At 41.5% G+C, this 25,785-nt stretch overlaps 1 protein-coding gene across 7 annotated transcripts in view; it reads right to left on the bottom strand.

Moving 5' to 3' along the window:
• The window catches only part of ZFYVE9 (zinc finger FYVE-type containing 9), a 98,342-nt gene that overhangs the window by 48,075 nt on the left and 24,482 nt on the right, over nucleotides 1-25,785 (bottom strand). For 6 of the 7 annotated variants that reach the window (XR_010589594.1, XR_010589595.1, XM_065553827.1 and 3 more), the window contains exons 2-3: nucleotides 24,511-24,615; nucleotides 85-189 (exon numbers count right to left, since the gene is read on the bottom strand). Coding sequence is in view for 5 of the 7 variants with exons in the window: in XM_065553827.1 (XP_065409899.1) it covers nucleotides 85-154 (70 nt within the window). In the remaining 2 variants the exon portion in view is untranslated. Of the gene's footprint in view, nucleotides 1-84; nucleotides 190-22,428; nucleotides 22,828-24,510; nucleotides 24,616-25,785 lie in introns of all 7 variants that reach the window. The other variant, XM_065553828.1, reaches the window with a different exon arrangement.

Genomic DNA, 25,785 nt, shown 5'->3' with positions numbered 1-25,785 from the left:
TGTTACACTACCCTGCCCCACCTATGGTTTTCTCTGTGTAATGTCAAGCACATGCATCTACAACCTTTTTACAAAGTCACTCACCTTCATTTTGTTCAAATTCATCTAAAACCTTATCGAGGTTATATGCCTCTGCTTGGAAATAGTTCTCCATTTGTCAGAAAATACCATCCAGTTCCTTGTCTGAACCTGTCAAACAGAGACCAGATTAGCAACAGGTATTCAAGATTCAGTTAGCAATATTCCATTATCCATTCCATTTATTTACCAGGAGAAAATTCCCTCAAATATATTCAAAATGTAGGTAAATTTAACGTATTGCACACACAAATTGAGGGCTTGTTCTGATGATCAAAATTATTTCTGCACTTGAATTAACCTAATCCTAATTAGCTGCTTCCCCATCAAGATAAATTTTGATTTTTTTAAAACTTGGCCACCTTCAAAGTTTACAAATAATGTCAAAACATATATGCTTTAAATTTTAAGACAAGTCCAGATTTTTTTAAAATAATTAACTACCTAAGAGCATGTGAAATGTAAGACACTAAAAACCAGCATACTGACAGAGCAAATTTACATGTAGAATTTGTTGATGTGGGCCAGGTGGCTGAAGCTCCAATGTTGTTAACAGTTGGGAGAGGACATTTCATTTTCATATGCTGGCTGTCAGAGCAGGTGAAACTATTCTAATCAGATGAATGGAAAGTATACTAAGCCATTTCAGTCTGCAAGTGTAAGTCATTTCATAGTACACTTCATTCCATACCACACCACGTACAAGGCATTATATGCAAGACTGTCTTTCAGAGATACAGAAATAAAATGTTTCATGAAATCTAAATGGAAGAGAGATATTTTTCTGTAGGGGTGGCAAGAAGGAAGTGCCCTTTTTTTCCATGTTCCAAACCACCCAGATTTTTCCCACCACAATACAGTGATAATCAAGAGGCGGAATCTTCCACTCTTATTTATTGACAGCATTTCCATCTCAACTGATGAGCGGAGATATTTTTCAGCACATTATCAGTAAATCAAAAATCACACTATAATCATACGCTTTTGCCAACATGGCTCATTACTGATAGCACAACTAGGTGTTTCAAGGACCTTCTTAATATTTCAATTTCAAGGAATAAGTTAACACTGCTATCTACCCCACCATTTAAATGGATCAATCAAACCTGGTAAGCTAAACATTTAACCTGGTACAAGTTTCAGATATCAAAGGTAGTGGCAGTACAAGCTTCCCCATATTGCCTCGTCTATGTGGCTATCCCAGAAGACCCTCAGAAAGGTGAGACTCGCTTTCAACGGTAAGCATGAGTTTGACGGGATTTCTGTAATACTTGCATTACCACCATGTCTGCTGTAGATGTGAGAACTCCCACATTCAACACACAGGCCATGGAAAAGCAACACCATCTAATGAACGAGACGCTCAACTGATAGTCTGAAGTTCAGGATTTTAGTCTCATTCTGCCACTGGACTAGCTATATGGCTTTGGACAAGTAATTTAATATGTCCATGCCTCTGTTTCCCTATACATAAAATACAGATAATACTTAATTCCTTAGCCCCCTTCCTCCCAGAGGTAGTGTATGAATAAATGTGAAATGCTCTGACACAATTGTTGAGTTGATTCTAGTGATTCCTAACAACATAAGTTAAGGTAAACACCCCCATTAAAAGATCGTCTCAGGGTGGAGAGGAAAACAACATGGGAAGGATAGATAAACTGAGTCATTAAGGATATTTCTTCAACTTAACATAACCAGCCAAGTGACACTTTAGCTCTAGCAGCACAAGGAATATGATCTTTTTGCTAACAATGGTTGCCAGCACTGAGATGCGCTGATCTAGTTCTGAAAACATTTAAATTCCCAGCACAGACATTTTCTCTGTTACAGAGTGCATGCCATAGCTTGCCTACTGTATATGGGGCCTTTGATTTGACCTATTCCTTGGAAATCATCTGAAACAAAAGGGAGAGAAAAGGTCTTATTCTCCTCAGGACTTGTTTTCAACACTGTGTGACGAGGGGAAAAACAGTCAGGGTATGTCTATACAGTCGAAGTTCAAATGTGTACATCATAGTTAAACAGCCCCTCAGCCTGAGCCCCACCAGCCCAAGTCAGCTGGCATGAGCCAGTCGCAAGTATCAAATTGCAGTATAGACACACACATAGCGCCTGAGAGGTAGATTCTGGCTTCATGAAGCTGCAAGGTTTAGGGTCTATTGTCCATGCTACAAATACAACTGAATCAGGAAACTAATTACAGCAGGGTTGCAATCTGAAGTTACACTTCATCTTAACCATGCACCCTACCTTGTTTACACCAGGAAAATGCACGTTAGAAAATATATTGACTAACACGTTTTAACTACCACAGTGTTAAACACAATTTTTCCTTTAGTTTGAACAAAAACAGTTGTGTTTAAACACAGGTCAACCAGCAATAATGCAAAATTAAGGGTGAGAAATCAAGCATTCAAATGTGAGGATATGCAGATTTAAATGTTTTTAAGCTCAACCTTAACTTTGCCTCCTTGTGCTTATACCTTGACATCTGATTACACATTATTTATCAATATATAATAAAATGGAAATGTCTTATTTTTAAGTCTCAGTGACATCTACAACACAAATCCATTTTAAAGAAAATCAGTTCAATAGTTTTGAAGTTATGAATTGTATTAGGCCCCATCACAAGCTCATGTTAAAAAACAGGGACCAGATTCACTGATGGAATCCAAAGGGTCTAAAGAGCAGCCTGATCTCACCTGGCATGGGGAAGTCCCCAAATTGTGAAGAGTGAGTGTAGCTACACCATCTCCCAACAAGGCAGTTAACTGGGATGGGAAGGAATACAGACAGGATGCTACTGCATTCCAAATATTTTCTTCTGGCAGATGGTTCCTTTGGGGGCTATAGTCAGCCATGTACTTTAGAGCAGCCTAAAGTATTTCAGGGCCAGCACAGAACCAACCCCAGAGTCAGGGAGACACATCTGCTCCTTCTTCCCCCCATGCCAACTGTGCCCAGCAAAAACTTAAATATTTGCAAGCCATAATTAACGTGGGTTAGATGGCCACTTATGTAACAGCAAAATAAACTATTACGGGTCAGGCATTAACACTAATTATGTTTTCTCTCCTTTGTTTCTCAATGAGAAAACTACTTAAAACAGAGACAGAATCCAGAGAACAGTCCTCTCCAGATTATGATATCGTGAAATGTGGAGACTATACTACTTGCATCTAAAAAAATTAAATAAAAATTCAGCAAAATCTCAATTCATGCAAAATTACTACATCAAAATGTTAAGTGGTCCTGAAAGGAAATTCAAAGATAAGGCTAGATCCCGGGCCTTAGCCCTCCCAAATCTGCCCATGTGTATTATACTGTGTATGGCTGTAAGCTCATCCACTGTTGCAAGGCATACAGCTAGATGACTAATCATATCATTTACAATACCCAGGCATACAGACAACAAGTTGAGTGATTTTACACATAGCAACATTAAGTGAAGCTTTGCTTTCAAGAGTTTGAGAAAAGTTCAGCATTTTTCATTTGATACCATATTGGCTTTCTCCGAGCAGCTAAAGTCTTTTGTACAGATTTAGAGATTTTCTAAAATGCCAGGTTTACATAGCAGACTAGGACAGCTTGTATTCATGAGTCCCTACGGACACTTACTGCAAATCAGCAGATTATTAGGCTGCCAGGCACACCTAAATCCATGCACTCAAAATGCTTCATAACATTTTTCATTCAAATAAATGATTGCAGAATACAGCATTTGCATTTTTTAAATTAGCTGTTTCCTCCCTAAATACACAAACACTAAATTAGTGCACTTTAGAAATAAAACAGCTTGCAAAACTTTAGTGGTTCTCTTGCATCTTTTCCTCCCTTTCATTTTGATGCCTTCACTCAGAGGATCCCACCAAACTCTCGAAACACCTACCTTTACCTTGTGCACCAAAACACCATCGTCTTAATACATATTCCTCCTTAAAAATAGGCTTCTTCCACAAAGCCTTCTAAAAGATGCTCAACCAAAATTAACTCAACTACATCAAGGTTGTTATTTTATTCAAAGTATTATACTGTACATTTCACATCTACACTGTTTGTATTTAATTTAGAATTTTGGCAGGGGCCCAATCAGGCAATCAGTTACACACCTGAGAATAGTAACTTCTTCAGCAAAGTCCTACTGAGGTCAATTAGATTCTGACCAAAAGTACTAGCAGGCATTTGTAGGATTGAGCAGTTTGAAAGGCATCAGACAGGATTCCTGTGCTCAGTAACAATGTGAACCATGATGCTGTTTGAAACCACTCCATTCAAATTACTTTCCTGCTGCTTAAAACATAAAAAGGGCATCCATAAAGGAATTCTCTAGCATAAATATATAAACTTTTTTGTAAGGACACTCAAGTGAATTGGACGGCAAGCACTGATTTATGTAAACAGAGATACCAACAATCATTGTGACCTATTGGTTTTTGAGGCAGAAGGAGGAAGATGGAAGACATACACTACACTGATTACATGGCTTTGAAAACATTTTTAAAGAGTGAAACATCTCTTTAGGTTTCTGTAATTAACACCACATGCAGAAAAATGTTTCTGGCTTAAGAAAAAATCAAATCTGATCACTCATTCAGGTCATTTTTCAGCACAGAGTACATTTTTGGGGTTCATTTTAAGATTCCTGAAAACAGGAGTTTAATATGCACACAAATATATCTGCATTGGTATAATTAAAATTTAAATTAGATTATTTTTCCCTCCCTAATCATGCCTGAGTTTTGCCCATCACGTGATTTATATTGGCTGAAGTGACAGCGAAGAACAAGCTGAAGAACAAGGTCACACACAACTAGAGAAAGCAATTCACTTTAAATGGCACTATTTTTATTGATTTTAGTCTCTCTCAAATAGCAGGTGCTTTACAAATGTTAGAAAACAATATCCAATACAAAATTTTACATCTTCAGTAAATGCATGGAACTGTCTATACATCAATAATAAATCAAGCCCACAAAATGACTACTCCTAACACTTTATAGCCACTACCCTGAAAGTCTTACACAACACAGTCCAATTAATGTTTTAAAATAATTACTTTATAAACTTTATGGAAAAAAATCTGTATATTTTAATATTTTTAATGGGAAACTGATAATTTAAATTTGGTCCACCCTAAGACAAATAAAAATGTTTCCACATTTTCCCCTCCATAAATCCAAATGCAGAGAGCTGTTTGTAAACAAATACACATTCTACTGAAAAGTTTGAAGCCCAAAATGGCTTGAAGCACTAAGAACCAGCCACTGGAATTAACTATACAAATATGAACCTGACTTCATTGATTTTCGTTGTCCATGCTGAAATATACAAAGTAAACAAAGAGCATCAGAAGAGACAAGCACATTGAAACATTGTAATTATTTCACTTAAAAATCCAAGGCATTATTAAAAAATGTGATTGTTTTCAACAGTTAGTTAAACTGACACAGTCCCTTTAAATAAGCTCACTGATGCCTATCCCTAGCTGATATTTACCAGAAAAGGTCTGCTGGAAATGCTGAAGTATAAAACCAGCAATTATTATTTATAAAACAAATGACCCTTTTCTTTCCATCTCCCTTCAAGAAAAAAAGAGTCAAAACCACAGCTCGTGCCCTTAATGCCCTTTTCTTAACAGAGGAGGCGGCTTAGTGCTTATATAAACAATGGATACCCGTGCTTCTCTTTCCCCAATGCCCTGTCCAAAGCTCCCAAAGTATCAGAGCCTGCCTAGAATTGAATATTTCTCTCCTGCATAGCCGGGGATTAAGGACTGGAAGTGAAAACACACAAGGGTCTAATATAGTATGCTACAATGATCTGGCAGCTATGGTCTCTGTGGTTTAGAATTGTAGTTTAATAAAAAAAATCGTTACCCTTAAACTAAGCACACTTCATAAATGAACAGAAACATACACCTTTGTTGCTTGCTGGCTGCCTCACACCCAATTCATGGGAACGAGTACCAGCGTCAAAATTTATGTGGAGTTGTTTTTTCCCCCTCATCCCTTATTTTAAAGGATAATATAACATTTAAGAAGATCATTCATAACTGTAGAGCAGTTCTGGACTGCTGATCATATGATTTCCATGTAGTGCCCCATGGCAATAAAGACCCATACCTTTATGAATATTTATAGGATTTGAGGAGAAAGACAGGGAAGTGCACACACAACTAACTCTCTTTAGAAAACTGAGGCTGAAACAGGTCTGAGGAGGAGAAGACCCCAACAACATTTTTAACCTAGCTGTTCCAAAAAAGACTGCTCAATCCTGCAAATCCTTAGTCATGTAAGCAATCCCACTGAACCCAATGGGACTACTTACATGAGTAATCAGTGTTTATGCAAATGAGGACTGGAACGATGGGTCCTTATGTTGGTAGATAGCACCTTATTGTTTCCTTTAGTAAATAACAGTATTCAAGCTCGTATTAAACAAAGTGGATCAGGCCAATTGGGCAACTGCCATATGTTCAGCTACATGTTTCCATTAAAATCGAAGTGAGTTATGTGACTAAGTCACTGTACTTTTTTAAAATTTATTGCAGTATAACATTTTCCCCTAAATATCTTTGTTTACCTTGTTTTCTTTTCTTCCTTAGAGGTCATTCTGATATTTGAAAGAGTTGGTATAACCTGATTAAGATGATTAATAACTTCACCTTACTGCACCCTGAGACAGATTATTGAGAGCAAAATTGAATTCCAAGGCAGTCTTGCCATCAATTTTGTGGACTTTCAAAAGGCATTCAATAGTGTAAACAGGGAAACAATGTGGAAAATTGTGGAACAATCTGGAATTCCAACAAAATTAATTAACATTATAAACCAACTCAAAACGCTGCATTAAAATGGAAAATGGATTGAGTAAGCCATTCAGCATCAAGACAGGTATAAGGCAGGGATATGTCCTGTCTCCTTTTTTGTTTATGCTAGTCATCGACTAGGGTCTAAAACAATGCGACAGTGATACATATGGCCTAAAATGGAACAATTCGAGGATATTTGATCTAGACTTTGCTGACGACATTGCTCTTATCAATGAAGATGCCAATGGACTACAAAAATGCACAAGCCAAGTAGAAGTAGTAATGGAGAAGACAGGTTTGAGATACAATGCAAAGAAATGTAAAGTCATGTTAATGGGGACTATAGGGACAGAAATCAAAATTGAAGACAAACTGGAGATGGTGGACAATTTTACATATCTAGTTCTGAGGAAACAAGACAACGACTTAGGAAGGCAAATGCTGCATTTCGAAGATTCAAAAACATCTGGCAACTCAAAAACATCTCCTTCAAGACAAAACTGAACATGTACAAAGCAACTGTTATCACCATCACAACATATAGCAGTGAGACATGGCAACTTACCAAGAAAGATACGCAAAAGCTGGATGCATTTCATCACAAAATGTCTGAGAAGAATATTGGGAATAACATATAGAGATATGAAGATGAATAAAGGCACCCTCTCACAAATAATCTACAAAAGAAGACATCAGTGGCTGGGACATGTGTGGAGAATGCTTACCAAATACCACCCTTGAATGGAAGCCAGAAAATGCAAGAAGAAAGAGAGGAAGACCGCAAATAACATGGAAACGAACAGTTCTGAATAACATCAAGCACCTCCACATGAAATGGGAAGATTTGGAGAGAAGGGCAGTGGACAGGCAAGGATGGCAAATGTGGGTAGCTCAATGTGCAGCAAAGCACGGGATGGTCTAAGGTAAGGACTGTCACTGAATCAGAAGGGCAGTGTTCTATGGCTCAAAGCTGGTACTTTCAATCATTATTTTGAAGAGGGCAGAGGCTTAAATGTTTTAACCAGAATAATCTTCAATAGCTCAACAGAGATGCATTTTATTTGTTGATGAAAAAATACAATAAATTAAGACTGAACAACAAACTGAATTCAATGGCCACTGCATTGAAGAACAGTTTACTGAGTCACTGAAAAGCAGAGCTGATACTCCAGAAACAGCTCAGAAAGTCCACTGTGTCAAGATATAGCAAGAATAACTAATTATAAACAACATATTATGAAGTAGCAAGAAGTGCAGCTATAAATACAACATTTTTAATTTTTGCATCCAGGTAGTCATCAATGTTTGTGCCTGGCAATATCTGAACCACCGAATGCTGGACCTCTCTTTCAGCCAACCTTGTGTTTCTTTTTGCTGTCGTTATTCCTCACTTTATGAACTGATTTAGGCTAAATTTGAATTGTGGTGCTTAGGAAAGTAATATTGACTACAATGGCCATAGCCAGGCATACTGCTGACAAGAGAGCTTTGTAAATAACCCCACCAGATATACCTCAATTTCTGGCCAATAACACTTAACATTCCAGCCCTGGGTTTCTCCTGACTGAAGACTAACATAGGTGATGGTTTTGTGATGTAAGCTGAGACCACCAAATCACTTATTTTTGACAGTGAAAAGCTAATGAAATAATGGTTTATGTCAATTAGACAACTTCCAGTCACCCCATTGGGTTATGTTTTTTGTATAAACAAATTAAAAAACCAGCATGTTTTATTTATCAACTTACTATGCATTACTCAGCATCTACAAGGGTTCTCTGCTCTTTAAAGCTTATGAACGCTCAGGCATAAACAAACAGTGTGGCAGATTGAAGAGATCTCCAATATCTACGGATCATATATAAATGTTCACTCTGTCATGGCACCTAGGCCCAAGTCCATCTCTATGCTATTGCAAATCTAAATCTTCCCTGAAGAAGAGAGGCTAATCTGTCTGTCTATGAAAATTGAATATTCTGAATACTATAAAGAATTGTGCAACTTGACCCAAAAATGCAACAAAACAATGAACGCTTACAACTATTTATAGATTAAGTTGCCTGCACAAAAATGTTTATATATGATGGTTTATATATGATGTTGTGAGCCAGGAACCAATTAGTGCCTGGCAAGTGGCACAGAGGAGGTCCATACAGGTCACAGGAATCTCCTGAGTCTGATATGTGCATTCTAGTTCACCAATGAATGTCATGTGAGGCCTCAATAAAAAGGTGTCACCCCAGTCATCAGGATCATTGTGAAATGCATATACAGATGTTGTGTAAGGAGTTATGTATAAGCACTGAAAATTATAAGGTCTGGGTCTAGGGACTGGTCACCAGCAAAGGTGAAAAACAGGTTTCCTGTCAGACAAGAATTGTTTTACTAGCTGGCTGTTTCTATGTAAATTACATATTGTAAAGTTCACAATGGGTCTCCTGTCACCAGTCTGAACTGAATGCAAATGAAGGAGTGGGGACTTCAGAAAGAAACTAATAGGAGGAGAAAAATAACGGGGTGGGGGGGAAGAGACCCAACCCGGAGGTACACATCAGAGGCTTGCTCCACTAAATTTGGGGAGCAGACACCCTTCCACTCTTCTCTGAAGAAGTAACAGGACAGCAATTTTGCTTCATGAAAAAGGGTCTCAACTGCGGTTGGCTGAAAACGCTGGAGTGAAATTTGAGTGAGAAACTTCTTTAGACAGGAAGTTAACCTGTTTGTTAAGTTTAGTCTCTAGAAAGCACCTTCTGTTTTTGTTTTATATGCCACCATTTGCTTCCAATAATATTCTTACTTCCTATCACTTTATTCTCTTTTTTTTTTTTTATAATAAACTTATTCTTGTTTTCATGGTAACTATACCTAAGTGCTGTTGTGTTAAGCAAAGTACTGATCCTGAGTTGACACTTACAAGCTGGTGCATACTATTCCTTTGGGAACAGCAGACCTGGTAATTAAGTGACTGGTCACTGGATAAGTAGAGAGCGTCTCCCACCGACATAGTGCAGTGTGGACAGCCCTTAAGTCGATGTAACATACATCGCTCGGGGGGGGGTGTCTTTTTCTCACCCCTGAGTGACTTAAGGTTACACCAATTTAAATGGTAGCGTAGACCAGCCCTGAGAGGATGGTGTATGCCTATCGCTACCTGTACAGAAAGAGGGAGGCTTGCGCAGACCTGGAACATAGTGCTTGTATTGCCAGAGACTGGTGGGTTCAGGGAGCTGATCCACAGCAGGCATAGACAAGACTGCTTCATGCTAAAGGAAGGTAGTAGTAAGGTGCCTCACAACCCTGAGTACCTCAGGGGAGCATCACAGATGTGTATAGATAAGTAACGTGCCAGTTACCATCTGCATAAGACAAACATACATCAACTGTCAGAAAAACAAAAACAAAAAAAATTCTTCATACCGCCCTAGAGTTATTTGGTTTGCTGAACAAACTTATCTTTGTAGTTGCCTTCCAGGAGAGAACTGCTGTGGGATTCTGCATCTATTTACCAGGGTATGCCCTGTGCAGAGAGATGTCTCTTGCATTATACCCTAGGAGTGGAAACATTCAACTTCATCCTAGTTTCTGGGGGTAGGGAATTAAGCAGCTGAAGACCTTCCAACTAGAACATTCTGCCCTGGGTCCTCAAGGATATTTCACCACTGGAACTGGTAGCCTCAACATTTGTGACTCTTGTTTATTCCATACTGGATTACCAGGGCCTAATCTGTTTATTTACATTAAGACCCTTGAATAAGGAAATTAACCATAAAAATTGTCATTGAAGAAGAAACGCTAATGTAAATAGTGTTTAAATAAATGCTTGTATCGCTAAGACAAGCTATGCCAAAGTATCACTGATAGGACTATTTAAACACACACAAAATTCAGAACCATGTCACTTCACTGTGACTATATATTATATGTAAGACCAGCATTCAAAGCCTGGCCACAATAGACTTGGGAATGAAGTGTAAGCTTTAAATATGGCCTTTAACATTCAGATCCTTAACATTACTGTCACGTAGCTCTATATTAAATTTCCTTTGGTATTTAATGGTGGTTTAAAAGAAAATATTTTGAGGGATATGGAAGAGAGAGTACTGTTAGAGCTGGGTAAAAAATTTTCAGCAGATAGTTAATTTGCCAAAAATGCAATTTCAGGTTAACCAAAACTATTTGCAAATTCATGTCAAATTTACCAAATAATTTCAACCCAACTCAATTATTTTTGACTTTCCAATTTACTGAAATTTTCCACACACACACACACACACACACAAATATTTTCAGGTGGACCTGAAACAATTTTTTTTCCCCAATACTTCAGAATTACCAGAAAGCCAAAAAATCCATTATTCACTCAGCTCTAATTCTTACCACAACAAAATCATTGACATGATTAACAATTCCTTTGAAAATGAGTATTTTAAGAAATAAAGTTAACACCCTTTTAAAAATACATAATAATGAACTAATAACCTAAAGAAAATTCTGTTTTTAACTCCGATTTAACAAGAATTTTTTTTATTCTTTATTATTTTAACACAGCTAACACAGACAACCAAGATAAGAAAGAGAAGAAAGGTATCTAATCTGTAGCAGAGAGCCAATATCAGATTTTACAAGGTCAGTAAGGCCAAACTTTTTCATTATTAAGGAAAAAAAGATATAACAAAGATCATTTTTGATCGGTTAGAGATTTGCCTGTACAATTATGTAATAATGGTAATTTTGTTATTCAGCCCCATATTGGGGTTCTTTGTAAAATAAGATCATGAACTAATTATGTTTGATTAATTATCATGAACTGATAATACGCCAGAATTATTCCCTTTCAGAAACAGAGATAAGCAATAGTGAAAAAGTTGTGTTGAAATTGTTTGAAAGACCAAAGAAAAGCCTGAAAGGTACGCAAAGAAGGACAGGAGAGGAATGGTAAGGAGAGGAGAGGAGAGGGGAAAAAGAGGAGAAAGGGAGAGGATGGGAGGCATCTAGGGTCGTGTGAGGGTGGGAGCAAAAGAGATGACCTGATGGGGAAATTTATCTGATTATTCCAAAACTTCCAAAAAAGAGGACCATATATCCATAAATTTATATTGGCCGTTTCTGTTGTGAAACACTATTTGTTTCGTTGCCGTCAGGCTCACTTCGATAGCTGGGCACACTGCTGTAGAATCAGACATTTGGCTATGATCATAGCTTTATCCAACCAAAGTTTTTCAAAGGATATTAGTTTCCAAGACACATTAGTGAGACACAGGATGGCATTGCCAGCCTGCAGTTCCACCTTGGTGGAGAGAAAGAAACTGGCCCAAATGTTTACCTCTGTTCAAAAAGGACAGATTACAGGGCAATCCAAAGCATATCGTATAAATTAGCACCTGCAGCTCCAGCGTTTGTCAGATCTGGCTGCTCGGGACCTGAAAAGTCTACAAAAGTCCAGAGCATCCTCCAAAGAATTTTCTGCTGGATTAATCTTAACCCCAAATCTAGCGAGCTATGCTGCACGTTGGAACAAAACTGATTCCACTAAATGTTGGTAAGAGAAAATTGACAGCTCATGTTCCCTAGACAGCTCTCTAACATTCTCACTGCTGACTGCCAATTTGCCTGAGAGGTAGGACTACAGACAGCCCTAGGTAACAGGGCCGGCTCCAGGCACCAGTTTAACAAGCAGGAGCTTGGGGCGGCCAAGGAAGAGGGGCGGCACCTGCGGCAATTTGGGGGCAGCAGGTCCCTCAGTCCCTCTAGGAGCGAAGGACCTGCCACTGAACTGCCGCCGCCGATCGCGGCTTTTTTGTTTTTTGTTTTGCTTGGGGCAGCAGAAATGCTGGAGCCAGCCCTGCTAGGTAAGACAGTTACTTTTTCAGAAAGCCCCAGTACTTGGGGAAGGGGTTCAGTGCTGCAAAGGCATCTAGCCCATACTGGCATTGCAGAGCATATTAAAATTAAAGATATTGCTATTCTTTCTTTGGATCCAGTTGGAATTTCTCCCTAATTTGAGGAAAGGACACAAAGGAATCATTTCAGTTATGTGGTTTGTGCTCAAAATCTTTTTTGTAATCCAAACGGGGCACAGAATAGGTCTATGTGCAATTAAAATTTTGGAGTGACCCCAAATTAAAGACTTAGTGTAATAAGGGATGACAAGGTTTTTAAACTTAAAAAAAACCTGATACCAGGATTTCCTAGCAGCTAAAATTGTAACAGATATCTCCTTAGAGAAACAGTAGAAGTCTGAGTTTAGGACTGATTCTAATGGTAATGGAGCTATGATTCCTTCCTCCATGCACAACCAGGATGGAGAGCCTGTGTCAGGTCATCAGCCATTGTGTTGTTTGGCTCAAGACTGAGGCTATATAGTAAAGCGTAGGGTTGGGCAGACCAAAGTCTTGTGATTTGATAGGCAGCTGCATTTTTCAAAGGATAATCTGGGCTTGTTGCCCACACTCCACAAGAAGGTCTTAAAAACGTTAATTCCGAAAAAAGGGGGAATATAAACTGGCAAAGAGCTAAGGACAAATAGAAGTCTCAGGAGGACATTCAACTTCAATAAATTAACTCTGTTCCAAAGGGATAGAGAGAGGGCCTGCCATGTATATAAATCCAGAGCTATGTGTGTGATAAAAGGGCTAAAATTAATTTTAACTATTTATTTTATATTCCTAGGAAAAAGGATCCCAAGTGCCTGATTTCTACCTGATACAAGCAAAAAGGATTATCTACAAGGATGATTTATATATTAATTATATTATATTATATTATAGACAGACACCTAGAAACTGACAGCTTCCAACTTGTACCATTTTGTACCCTGAGATTTTCCCAAACAACTGAATAGTTTTTAATATGTTAGAGATGGTCTGAAGGGGGTTGATGATGAATAAAGTATATAATCAGCATAAGCATATTTTCATCTCTCGGGTCCCTATTTTTATATCCTGGATCTCCTGGTATGCTCTAATTTGTATTGCCAGTAGCTTTATGGGAAAATCAAACAGGAGGGTGGACAGCCCTGTCCAATACTGCAGCGAAGATTAACAAGTGGGGAGATGTATTTATTGGTTACAACACGAGAGCTAAAATTGGAGTACAAAGGTCTAATCCAGAAAATAAAGGAGGGACCAAATCCAAACTTTTTCGAATGAGGAACAAATTCCTCCAATTAGCTCTGTTAAAGACTTTTTCCGCATCGACCAACAGAATGGCCATTGGTTTCAAGGGGTTTTGATAACATGAAAGCACACTGATAAGTTGGTAAGTGTTGTCTGATCCATGTCTCTTTTATATAAAAAACACCTGGTCCGGATGTATTATGTTCCTAATTACTTTTTCTAATTGCCCAGCTAGAATTTTAGACAATATTCTGGTTTGTGTACTCACTTAATTCCTCAGGCATCAGAGAGTGTTTACATTAGCTGCACTTCCATCGCTGATGAGAGCAGCGCTCGAGGGCAGCTATCCCCAGTTTGATGAAGGGTTTAATGGGAAGGGTAATCCCGGGGCATCCTGGGTCCCTGCACAGCCTCCTCTCCCCAAACACTGATAAAATCCAGTAGCTCAGCATTGCTCCAAGCAGGGGATCGTTTGCTCCATGGAGCAGGCATTGTCACCTGGCCAGACAAGTGAGCACTTGCCAAGAATTCAGGAAGGGGATAGCTCAGTGGTTTGAGACTTGGCCTGCTAAACCCAGGGTTCTGAGTTCAATCCTTAAGGGGGCCATTTAGGGATCTGGGGCAAAAATCTGTCTGGGGATTGGTCCTGCTTTGAGCAGGGGGTTGGACTAGATGACCTCCTGAGGTCCCTTCCAACCCTGATATTCTATGATTCAAAGTTCCTGGGGCTTTACAGGGGGAAGGCTGGATGTCTGTTTACCTGGCATCAAAGCAGCAGAGCTGCTGGCCAGAGTGGTCATCTAGGGACGTGGGATATCTGTGGGATATCCTCTGGAGGCTAAAAGCTGTGTAAACAAGAAGAACATGTCTTCACTTACACATCACCGGTCAGATCTGTATGCCTCTCGGGGAGGTGGTTTTCTTTTTTGCGGTGAAACTTCTGAGTTTCACTGCAAAAACTCATTGGCAAGTGTAGACGCTCCTATGGTTTTCGCACAAAAAAGGGACTTCTTCCGCTTTAAATGGCAAGTGTAGACATGCCCTTAACATCATAGCTTATTAAGGATATTAATCAATAGCTAGCACATATCAGGACCTCTTTGTCAGGTTTAAGCATGACTGAGATTAGGGCTTTATTCACGGAAGGCAGCAGACTGCCTCTACCAAAAATCTCAGTGTATACTTCAACAAGCCTGGGAGACAAAGTATCTTTTGAACTGGGCATAAAATTCAGATGGAAAGCAGCTTAGGCCCGGGGGCTTGCCTGATTTCATGTTGCCTAGGAAAAAGAAGAACAGGAGGACTTGTGGCACCTTAGAGACTAACAAATTTATTAGAGCATAAGCTTTCGTGGACTATAGCCCACTTCTTCGGATGCATATAGAATGTTCCATTCTATATGCATCCGAAGAAGTGGGCTATAGTCCACGAAAGCTTATGCTCTAATAAATTTGTTAGTCTCTAAGGTGCCACAAGTCCTCCTGTTCTTCTTTTTGCGGATACAGACTAACACGGCTGCTACTCTGAAACCTTTCATGTTGCCTAGGGCGGCCAAATCTCAGAGGTATGTAACTGAGAATCGAGCCAAATTTGTTGTTGTTCTGTTAGCTGGGGAAGCTGCAGATTTTGGATATAGTCTTCTAGTAACTGATCATCTGGGTATCTTCCTCTAAATACAAGCACTGATAGAATTTGGAGAATTGTTCGTTAATAGTTTTTTGATCAGTGTCTGGTCCTGACTACAGCAAACGGAGGGGATTTTAGCTTTTAGTGAATTCACTCTAAGTCTATGCACTAATAGTTTCCCAGCATGTCTGTTTTAGGCTATGCTTATGCTATACACCACTATCATTGGTGTGCAGTGTACATGTAGCAACACACCACAGTGAAAAGTGCACAGCGTCCACACTGCAGTGTGTCGCTACACCCATCGGTGAAAGCTCTGGCAAGAGGGGAAGCAGTGGGGAAAGGCTTCAGCAGCTCCCCACTGCCAGAGCTTTTCACTGCAAAAGGGAAAAGCTCAGACGGGCAGTGCATGGGGAAAGGCAGAGCCTTTCACCACTGCCTCCCCTTGCCAGACCCTTTCCCTGCTGTGGGGAAAGGCTCCAGCCACAGGGAGGCAGCGGGACACAACACCCTACAGCAGCGGGAGCCGCCAGAGCCTTCCTGTGGTGCCTCACATCTCCCAGAGCCTTTCCCTGCTGCTGGAGTTTTTCCCTGTGACAGGGGAAGGTTTCGGCAGCAGGCAGCTGCCAGAGTCTTTCCCTGCAACGGTGCAACAGTAGGGAGCTGGCAGAGTCTTTCCCACTGCTGGAGTCTTTGCCTGAGGCAGGGGAAGGCTCCAGCAGTGGGAAGCTGCTGGAGCCTTTCCCCACTGTTGCTCCCCCGCCAAAGCCTTTCCCTACTGCCAGAGTCTTTTCCTGCCACAGGAAAAAGGCGCCAGCCGTGGGACACTACACTGCTAAAAATAGCAGTGTAGACAGGGAGGCACAGGTTGGTTGAGTGGAGAGCAGTATAAGATATGTACTCAAGTACATGCCCCACCCTTCAGGCGTGTCTTTACTCGCCTAAGCCGCACTTCATAGTCTACACTATTATTTATACCTGTGCTATGGAGGCTACCTGGGTATGAACACAGCATGCTACCACAAGAAGCATGCAGTGCAGATGCAGCCTTAGTCTATACAAAGCAAATTCAGCCTGAGCTAAAGTTAACTTATTAATATCATATCTGAGATTGGTCACCTCAGAGCGTTTATCTGAAGAGAGGGAATCAGCCTTTCCATTAAATTCACCAGCTCAGCCTGCGTGTGTCTCCTTTAATGGGAAAAGTAGCATATTATCCTGCTCCTTAATTATGTCTTGAAAGTGTCCCACAAGAACACTCAGGAGATGAAGGACAGAGGCCATAACAGGGAGAACAGCAGTGCCACGTGAAAATTAAGGAGCTAAGGCAAGCCTACCACAAAACCAGAGAGGCAAACGGAAGGTCCGGGTCAGAGCCGCAGATATGCCGCTTCTATGCTGAACTGCATGCCATGCTTGGGGGTGCAGCCACCACTACCCCAACCCTGTGCTTTGACTCAGTCAATGGAGAATCACGCAACACGGAAGCGGGTTTGGGGGATGAGGAAGATGATGATGAAGAGCTTGAAGGAAGGAAGCGGAGAAACCGGTTTCCCCAATAGCCAGGATACGTTTTTCACCCTGGACCTGGAGCCAGTAACCCCCAAACCCACCCAAGGCAATCTCCCGTACCCTGAGGGCGGACAAGGGACCGCTGGTGAGTGTACCTTTGTAAATATTAGACATGGTTTAAAAGAAAGCGTGTTTAATGATTAATTTGCCCTGGCATTCGCGGCTAGTACAGCTACTGGAAAAGTGTGTTAACGTGTATGGGGATGGAGCGGAAATCCTCCAGGGACATCTCCATAAAGCTCTCCTGGATGTACTCCCAAAGCCTTTGCAAAAGGTTTCTGGGGAGGGCTGCCTTATTCCGTCCACCATGGTAGGACACTTTACCACGCCAGGCCAGTAGCACGTAGTCTGGAATCATTGCATAACAAAGCATGGCAGCGTATGGTCCCGGTGTTTGCTGGCATTCAGACAACATCCATTCCTTATCTCTCTCTGTTATCCTCAGGAAAGTGATATCATTCATGGTCACCCGGTGGAAATAGGGTGCTTTTATTAAGGGGATATTCAGAGGTGCCCATTCCTGCTTGGCTATGCGGCTGAACAGAAATGTTCCCCGCTGTTAGCCACACGGTGGGGGGAGGGGTGAAGTGATCATCCCAGAGAATTGCGTGTGTGTGTGTGGGGGGGGGGTATTTGGGTTTGTGCTGCACGATAACCCGCAAACCGCAGCCCCTCCTTTTAAATTGCCAACCCAACGGCCACTTGGTATGGGAAATGAGGGCGCTGCTGTTTGAAACCATTCCCACATTATGAAGGTTAAAGAAGCCAAAAGACCGTGGCTTACCCTGGCTGCCTGCAAGCCAAATTCTGTTGCCTGGCACTGCGTGAGTGATCTCTCACACCAAACCGGCAGGCCCTCAATATAAATAAGAGGCAAAATGCGACCTTGTAACGAAAGCACATGTGCTGTGTAATGTGAACAGCAAGGTTTAACGGGAAAGAGTGATCCTATTGTTCTCTAAAATGTGTCTTTTTAACTACCAATCTCCCTTTTCCCACACCAGCTGCAAATGTTTCTCCTTCGCAGAGGCTAGCGAAGGTTAGAAGGCGAAAAAACCGCACTCGGGATGACATGTTCTCGGAGCTACAGATGTCCTCCCATGCTGACAGAGCACAGCAGAATGCGTGGAGGAAGACAATGTCAGAGTACAGGAAAGCACAATATGAACGCGAGGAGAGGCGGCGGGCTGAATCGTGGGCTGAAGAGAGTAAGTGGCAGGCTGAAGAGGATCGGTGGCATCAGATTGCTGACAGAAGGCAAGAGTCGATGCTCCGACTGCTGGAGCATCAAACTGATATGCTCCAGCGTATGGCTGAGCTGCAAGAAAGGCAGCAGGAGCACAGACCACCGCTACAGCCCCTGCGTAACCAACAGCCCTCCTCTCCATGTTCCATAGCCTCCTCACCCACCAGACGCCCAAGAACACGGTGGGGGGGGCCTCCGGTCACCCAACCACTCCACCCCGGAGGATTGCCCAAGCAACAGAAGGCTGGTCTTCAATAAGTTTTAAAGTGCAGTGTGGCCTTGTCCTTCCCTCCTCCCCCATCCCACCCCACCCGGCGCTTCCCTCCTCCCCCACCCCTCCCGGGCTACCTTGGCAGTTATCCCCCTATTTGTGTGATGAATTAATAAAGAATGCATGAATGTGAAGTAACAATGGCTTTATTGCCTCTGCAAGCAGTGATCGAAGGGGGGAGGGGAGGGTGGCTAGCTTACAGGGAAGTAGAGTGAACCGGGGGGCAAGGGTGGGGCACGAGGGTTTCATCAAGGAGAAACAAACAGAACTTTCACACCATAGCCTGGCCAGTCATGAAACTGGTTTTCAAAGCTTCTCTGATGCGCACCGCGCCCTGCTGTGCTCTTCTAACTGCCCTGGTGCCTGGCTGCGTGTAATCAGCAGCCAGGCAATTTGCCTCAACCTCCCACCCCGCCATAAAGGTCTCCCCCTTACTCTTACAAATATTGTGGAGAGCACAGCAAGCAGTAATAACAATGGGAATATTGGTTTCGCTGAGGTCCATCCGAGTCAGTAAACTGCGCCAGCGCGCTTTTAAATGTCCAAATGCACATTCCACCACCATTCGGCACTTGCTCAACCTATAGTTGAACAGGTCCTGACTACTATCCAGGCTGCCTGCGTATGGCTTCATGAGCCATGGCATTAAGGGGTAGGCTGGATCCCCAAGGATAACTATAGGCATTTCAACATCCCCAACAGTTATTTTCTGGTCTGGGAAGAAAGTCCCTTCCTGCAGCTTTTGAAACAGATCAGAGTTCCTGAAGATGCGAGCGTCATGTACCTTTCCCGGCCATCCCACGTTGATGTTGGTGAAACGTCCCTTGTGATACACCAGTGCTTGCAGCAGCATTGAACAGTACCCCTTGCGGTTTATGTACTCGGTGGCTTGGTGCTGCGGTGCCAAGATAGGGATATGGGTTCCATCTATCGCCCCACCACAGTTAGGGAATCCCATTGCAGCAAAGCCATCCACTATGACCTGCACATTTCCCAGAGTCACTACCCTTGATAGCAGCAGCTCAGTGATTGCATTGGCTACTTGGATCACAGCAGCCCCCACAGTAGATTTGGCCACTTCAAATTGATGCCTGACTGACCGGTAGCTGTCTGGCGTTGCAAGCTTCCACAGGGCTATCGCCACTCGCTTCTCAACTGTGAGGGCTGCTCTCATCTTGGTATTCTGGCGCTTCAGGGCAGAGGAAAGCAAGTCACAAACTTCCATGAAAGTGCCCTTACGCATGCGAAAGTTTCGCAGCCACTGGGAATCATCCCAGACCTGCAACACTATGCGGTCCCACCAGTCTGTGCTTGTTTCCCGGGCCCAGAATCGGCGTTCCACAGCATGAACCTGCCCCATTAACACCATGATGTGCACACTGCCGGGGCCCGTACTTTGTGAGAAGTCTATGTCCATGTCTATTTCCTCATCACTCTCGTCACCGTGCTGCCGTCGCCTCCTCGCCTGGTTTTGCTTTGGAAGGTTCTGGTTCTGCATATACTCCAGGATAACGCGCGTGCTGGTTATACTGCTCATAACTGCCGCGGTGATCTGAGCGGGCTCCATGATCCCAGTGCTATGGCGTCTGGACTGAAAAAAGGCGCGAAACGATTGTCTGCCATTGCCTGACAATATGTACCCAGAATCACCCGTGACACTGTTTTTGCCCCATCAGGCATTGGGATCTCAACCCAGAATTCCAATGGATGGCGGAGACTGCGGGAACTGTGGGATAGCTACCCACAGCTACCCACAGTGCAACGCTCCGGAAGTCGACGCTAGCCTCGGTACTGTGGACTCAGTTCACCGACTTAATGCACTTAGAGCATTTTGTGTGGGGACACACACAATCGACTGTATAAAAACGATTTCTAAAAAACGACTTCTATGAATTCGACCTAATTTTGTAGTGTAGACATACCCCCAATTCCTCCATCTGGGCAATAATGGTGTGGCCAGCAGAGGTCTCCCTGATCTGTCCAAAAGCAGGTCTAACACTTCACTGAAGTCCCTCACTACAATCAAATTTTCTAGGGAGGAGTCAATCTAGCAAATAATTCGTTGAAAAAGGAGGAATCATCTTAATTGGGGCATAGAAGTTTACAAGAGAGTCTGTAACATCAGACATATGCACTTTAGCCATTAGCAGTCTTCCCTCCATGTCTAGCAGTTGATAGGATTTGTGTGTTCAGGGTTTTGGGGTTTTTTTTAATAGAACTAACACTCCTCTAGACTTGGCAAAGTCATTACTAAAACGCCATCAACAATCCCGCCTTTTTTCAGCTTTTCAGCCTCAGACTCAATTAGGTGGGTTTCCTGGAGGAATATTATATCAACTTTCAATTTTAAGTGAGATAGAACATTTTTTTCTTTTTAGAGGGTTAACAATTTCTTTTATATCCCAAGAAACATGTAAGTAGATTAGCCATAGGTATTCACAAGGGAAGCAACCCCACATGCATCTTATGCTGTGCCCATCAACACCCAGGGGTTCAGGTAGGGTGAGAAGAATCCAAGATGAAGGGTATTTAAGGGAATTCATAAGATGTTTAGATGGAGAGAAGGGAGAAAAGATGCTAGAGTAGCAAGAGGCTAAGTACTGAGTAAGAGAATTGAGAGGAGGTAGGGCGGGCGGCTATAAGAAAAACAAAGGTGTGAGAGAGCCCAAATGAACAAATCCCTCTGACCCACACTGAATGCAAAATAAATAAATATTCCCAGGGTCCCTCCCCCAGCATTGCAAAAGGTGGTGGTGGGGGAGGAGGTGTGATCATGCTTGAATACATTTTAAATAGTGTTTCTGGCCTAAAATAACATAGAGCTATGCATTGAAGGTTAGAATCCTACAAGACAGATATCTGCTTGGGGGGGTCCACTAGAAAAAAAGAGGGCAGGTGGGAAACAAGAACAAACAACCCAAAACACCTCCTATAGACAAGTGGGTCCAAAATCCAGTGTACAACCTTTGATGGCTGGCTATTTAAAGGTCCATAAGAACTGAAATTCTGCTCTCATCTCTTGGTATATCACCTGACATTACCATCTGCAATTTAAACTAAATACAATACGGGCATGCTGTTCTTAAAACATTATCAGTAAGGTAATGAGACAGCAAACCCCCCCCCCCCCCCCCCCCACCACCACCACCACCACCACCACCCTGAACCATAAAACCAGTAAAACAAAACCCCATAACCATTAAAAACGGAAGTCAGGAAAACCAGATTGATAGCTGACCAACCCCAGTTTGTTAGGCAAATCAATCACCCTCGGTGCCCAGTGAGAGGATAGGATATAGCTACTGTCTCCTCTGGAGCCAAGCTGGTCGAGGTTCTTGTTCAGCAGGATGTGGTGTGTTGATTTGAGTCTGAGTGTCCAATGGTTCCATCTGGCTTGACACACAGGCAAGATGGGTTCCTTACCGTAGTGAACAGGCTTTTTTCCAACTATGGCCTAACTGTAGTCAGGAAAAATCATTATTTTATGCCCCTTCCAAATCTAGTTTCCTTTTTCTCAGGCTTTTTTAAGGATAGATTCTTTCACATTGTATGTTAGGAATTTTAATATAAACACCATGGGTTTTGCATTAGCTATGGGCTTAGGTGCTGAGGGCTTCAGCAGTGGGCACTTTCTATGTCCAGATCTGTATCAGGGAGAAAGGAAAGGATCTGAAGTAGAGGCTTAGAAAAAAAATGTACTGACCTGTCCTTTTCCAATTCCTAAGGGAACACAACCATCCTCAAATTATTTCTCCTGGATTGGCTCTCCAGATGGTTGATTCTACTTTATACCTTTGGGATCACACTTTGTGGTTGGTCTGTAGTGATGTCTACGAGCCCATATTGTCTTCTAAAGTAGAGATTCTAGTTTCACCTTCCCCAATCCTGGAGGATAGCCCGCCCTTGCACACTGATCTGGTGTGCTGTAGTTGTGGCTTTAATTTCAGGGATATCTTCTGATATTTTCCTAAGTAGGATCTGCTCTTCAAATACCTGCTTTAGCATTTTATAGACTTGATCCAGGCCTCCTCCATGAGTGGCACCATACTGCCCTGCACTGGGATCTCAGAGAGCCTCTGCTTCTTTGCAATTTGCAGAGAGTCTGGGGAGGAAAGGAGGTTCAAAAGCAAATCCACCCGTTACTAAGATGTTAAAGAGCAGGATGAACCACCCAGAGACAAAAACTGTGGCTTTAGAATAGCGGATGTTGGTGGATTTTAGTGGGATTGAGCAGCAGCTCCAGACCTAAGCAACCATTTTCCCCTCCTGGCTCCCAGAAGACTCATATTTAACAAGAATATTTTAAAGCACTGCCTTTTTTATTCCTCGGTAACTTACACAGTAAGCTGATTTATATCATGATATTAAAATAATTTATATTAAAATACTATGTGGATGACACTTTTATTCCAACTTCTCAAATAAGACTCAGAACGAATTTTATATGTCAGAGTTACCTAGCCCTGGGGGGCGGGAAAAAGTGTGTTGATTGAAATGATGACAGAACTTTACTGATAGAAAGCAACATCACCACTTTGGACTTACATAGTATTTTTGATCTTCAAAGGGCTCTATGGACATTGACACCTTACTATACCTATATAAGGAAGGTATGTAAATGTTGTTATCCACGTTTAACAGATGGGAAAATAAGGCAATGTGATTAGAGGATTTGCCTAAAAACCCAACATAAAAGGGACCAGGATAAGAATTCAGGAATTCTTGTCTCCCCGTCCTGTGCTCAGACCATTCCTTCTCAATGATTAATTGTGAACATTGAAATTTCACTAAACTTTACCAGACAATACTAGAATGATTTACAATAGACCTGATCACAAATACAAATGTAAGATTCCTGAGGTGAAAACTGCAATGTCTGTGATCAGATGAAAAAATATATATATAAGTTGCTCTTTTATCCTGTCTGTTTCAGATTCCAGGCAATGTCATTGTTTGACAGCATGATTACAGGGGATTGCACATCAACTCAGGTAAGTAATGTGTTAGATCCAATGCTGCTGAGGACTTGCTTCAACCCCTAGCAGTGCTGGTCAAGTCTGCACTCTATTCCAGGACACAGTAGTGACCTTTCTAATTTTCTCCTGGGAAGGAGGAGGAGTCAAGCACTTCAAGCGTAATGAATGGCTTGTTAAGAGAGCTAAAATATGTCTGTAGCTGATGATGAAATCTGTCCTCAGCACAGCCTGAGGGAGACAGATTTGGGGGCTGTGAAAAAAACAACACAACCTTGTTCTAAAATAAACTTATTCCCAATAAAAAGAAAAGGAAAATGCAAGTCTGAAATCATTAAATCATCTAATTCATACAACTGAGTTTGCACCCCATATAGATTCTTAGTTCATTTTAAAGTAATCTATTTCTTGATCATAATCTACATCGGGGTCGGCATCCTTTCAGACGTGGTGTGCCGAGTCTTCATTTATTCACTCTAATTTAAGGTTTCATGTGCCAGTAATACATTTTAACGTTTTTAGAAGGTCTCTTTCTATAAGTCTATAATATAACTAAACTATTGTTGTATGTAAAGTAAATAAGGTTTTTAAAATGTTTAAGAAGCTTCATTTAAAATTAAATTAAAATGCAGAGCCCCCTGGACCAGTGGACAGGACCCGGGCAGTGTGAGTGCCATTGAAATCAGCTCGCGTGCCGCCTTTGGCACGCATGCCATAGGTTGCCTACCCCTACATAATACTATATAACAGTATTAACGAAGTATAGCATTATATAATAACTGTATTAACAACAACGCTTACTTGCTTCTTACCTTTTTATCTTATACATGTGTTAAGAAACAGATGACCCTGTGCCTATTCATGACGACTGCTGCACAATCAGCCAGTTCTGCTGAATCAATACGTTCTATTTGATTCTGAAAAGAAAAAAAGAAAAGCAGACTTTAAGATTGGTAATTCTGTCATGAACCATGTTTTCTCAATACAGGAAGTTTGTTGCAGCTAGCACAAGCACATTCAGCAAATGCTGCAAATCTCCAAATGATTGAGTTTGTATTTGCAGCTTTTAATTCAAGGATCTATGTACTTGGAGGGCAGTAGCAGAAATATTCTGACTGAAGAGACCAGTGGTAACGGATATGTTGCTACCTGCTTACAATTATTCTTCATTTAATTGTAAACCTATAGAATGAGGCACCAACTGCAGTCGTCCTTGTATCCTTGATGACCTTGACTGTAATGCTAATTTATGGACCTACTATAAAGTTAATTATTTTATATTACATTAAGCCTTCCAAGAATAAAAGCCTTTAGATTTGATACTTAACTCATGACTCTCACACTCAGAATTCTTGAAACTCCTCTGAACGGCTTCCTGCTGATTTTTTTACTGCCAAACAACTGTGTTTATGCCAAATTATTCCTACAATCCCAGTCTCTCTCAATTTCCTAAAGGCTTTTAATCTACCACCACCACATCGCATCACCCCTTAACAGGGGGGATCATGCAACAGAACAAGCATCCCTAGAAAAAGTATTTTACTCTTCTGAATAGAACATCTTCAATAGCATCATGTTTTCATTTTCATGTGGCTGCATCGTAGTAGTAAACACAAGAGTATGACCTATCCGTGCACACTGGGAGCATAACCAGTAGTACATGACCAACTGCCAAGACTAGCCTAAAATAGAACAAGGATTCAATTAAACGAAGCTCATATTTTAAAGTGTGTTGACATTGTTTTTAATGCATTTCAACTGCCTAACATGTATTATGTTTATTAATACTTTGACACAGCTTGAAAAGACTCTTACAAAACCCCACTGAAATGGAAAGAGCTTAAAAAATACAACTCTCCATGGACCAACACAATGTTCAGTGTTGCAGTACTATTTTCCCAGGGTTGTTTATTGTTCTCTTCAGAAATATGCCACAATAATAATTCCAGGAAGCTAATGAATTGAACAGTTGCAAACACAACAGTGGTGTTTACAAGTCTGGAATAAAATCATACAGCATCATATGCTGGTAGTACCATTCCTGCATGCTAATTGTACTGCAGCGCTTCCAAGCATATTCCTGCCTC

This window comes from Chrysemys picta, chromosome 8, assembly GCF_011386835.1.
Source record: "Chrysemys picta bellii isolate R12L10 chromosome 8, ASM1138683v2, whole genome shotgun sequence".
Taxonomy (NCBI): Eukaryota; Metazoa; Chordata; order Testudines; family Emydidae; genus Chrysemys; species Chrysemys picta.
Note: the sequence above shows the minus strand (reverse complement) of the source record. Positions and strands in the feature narration are given on the sequence as shown.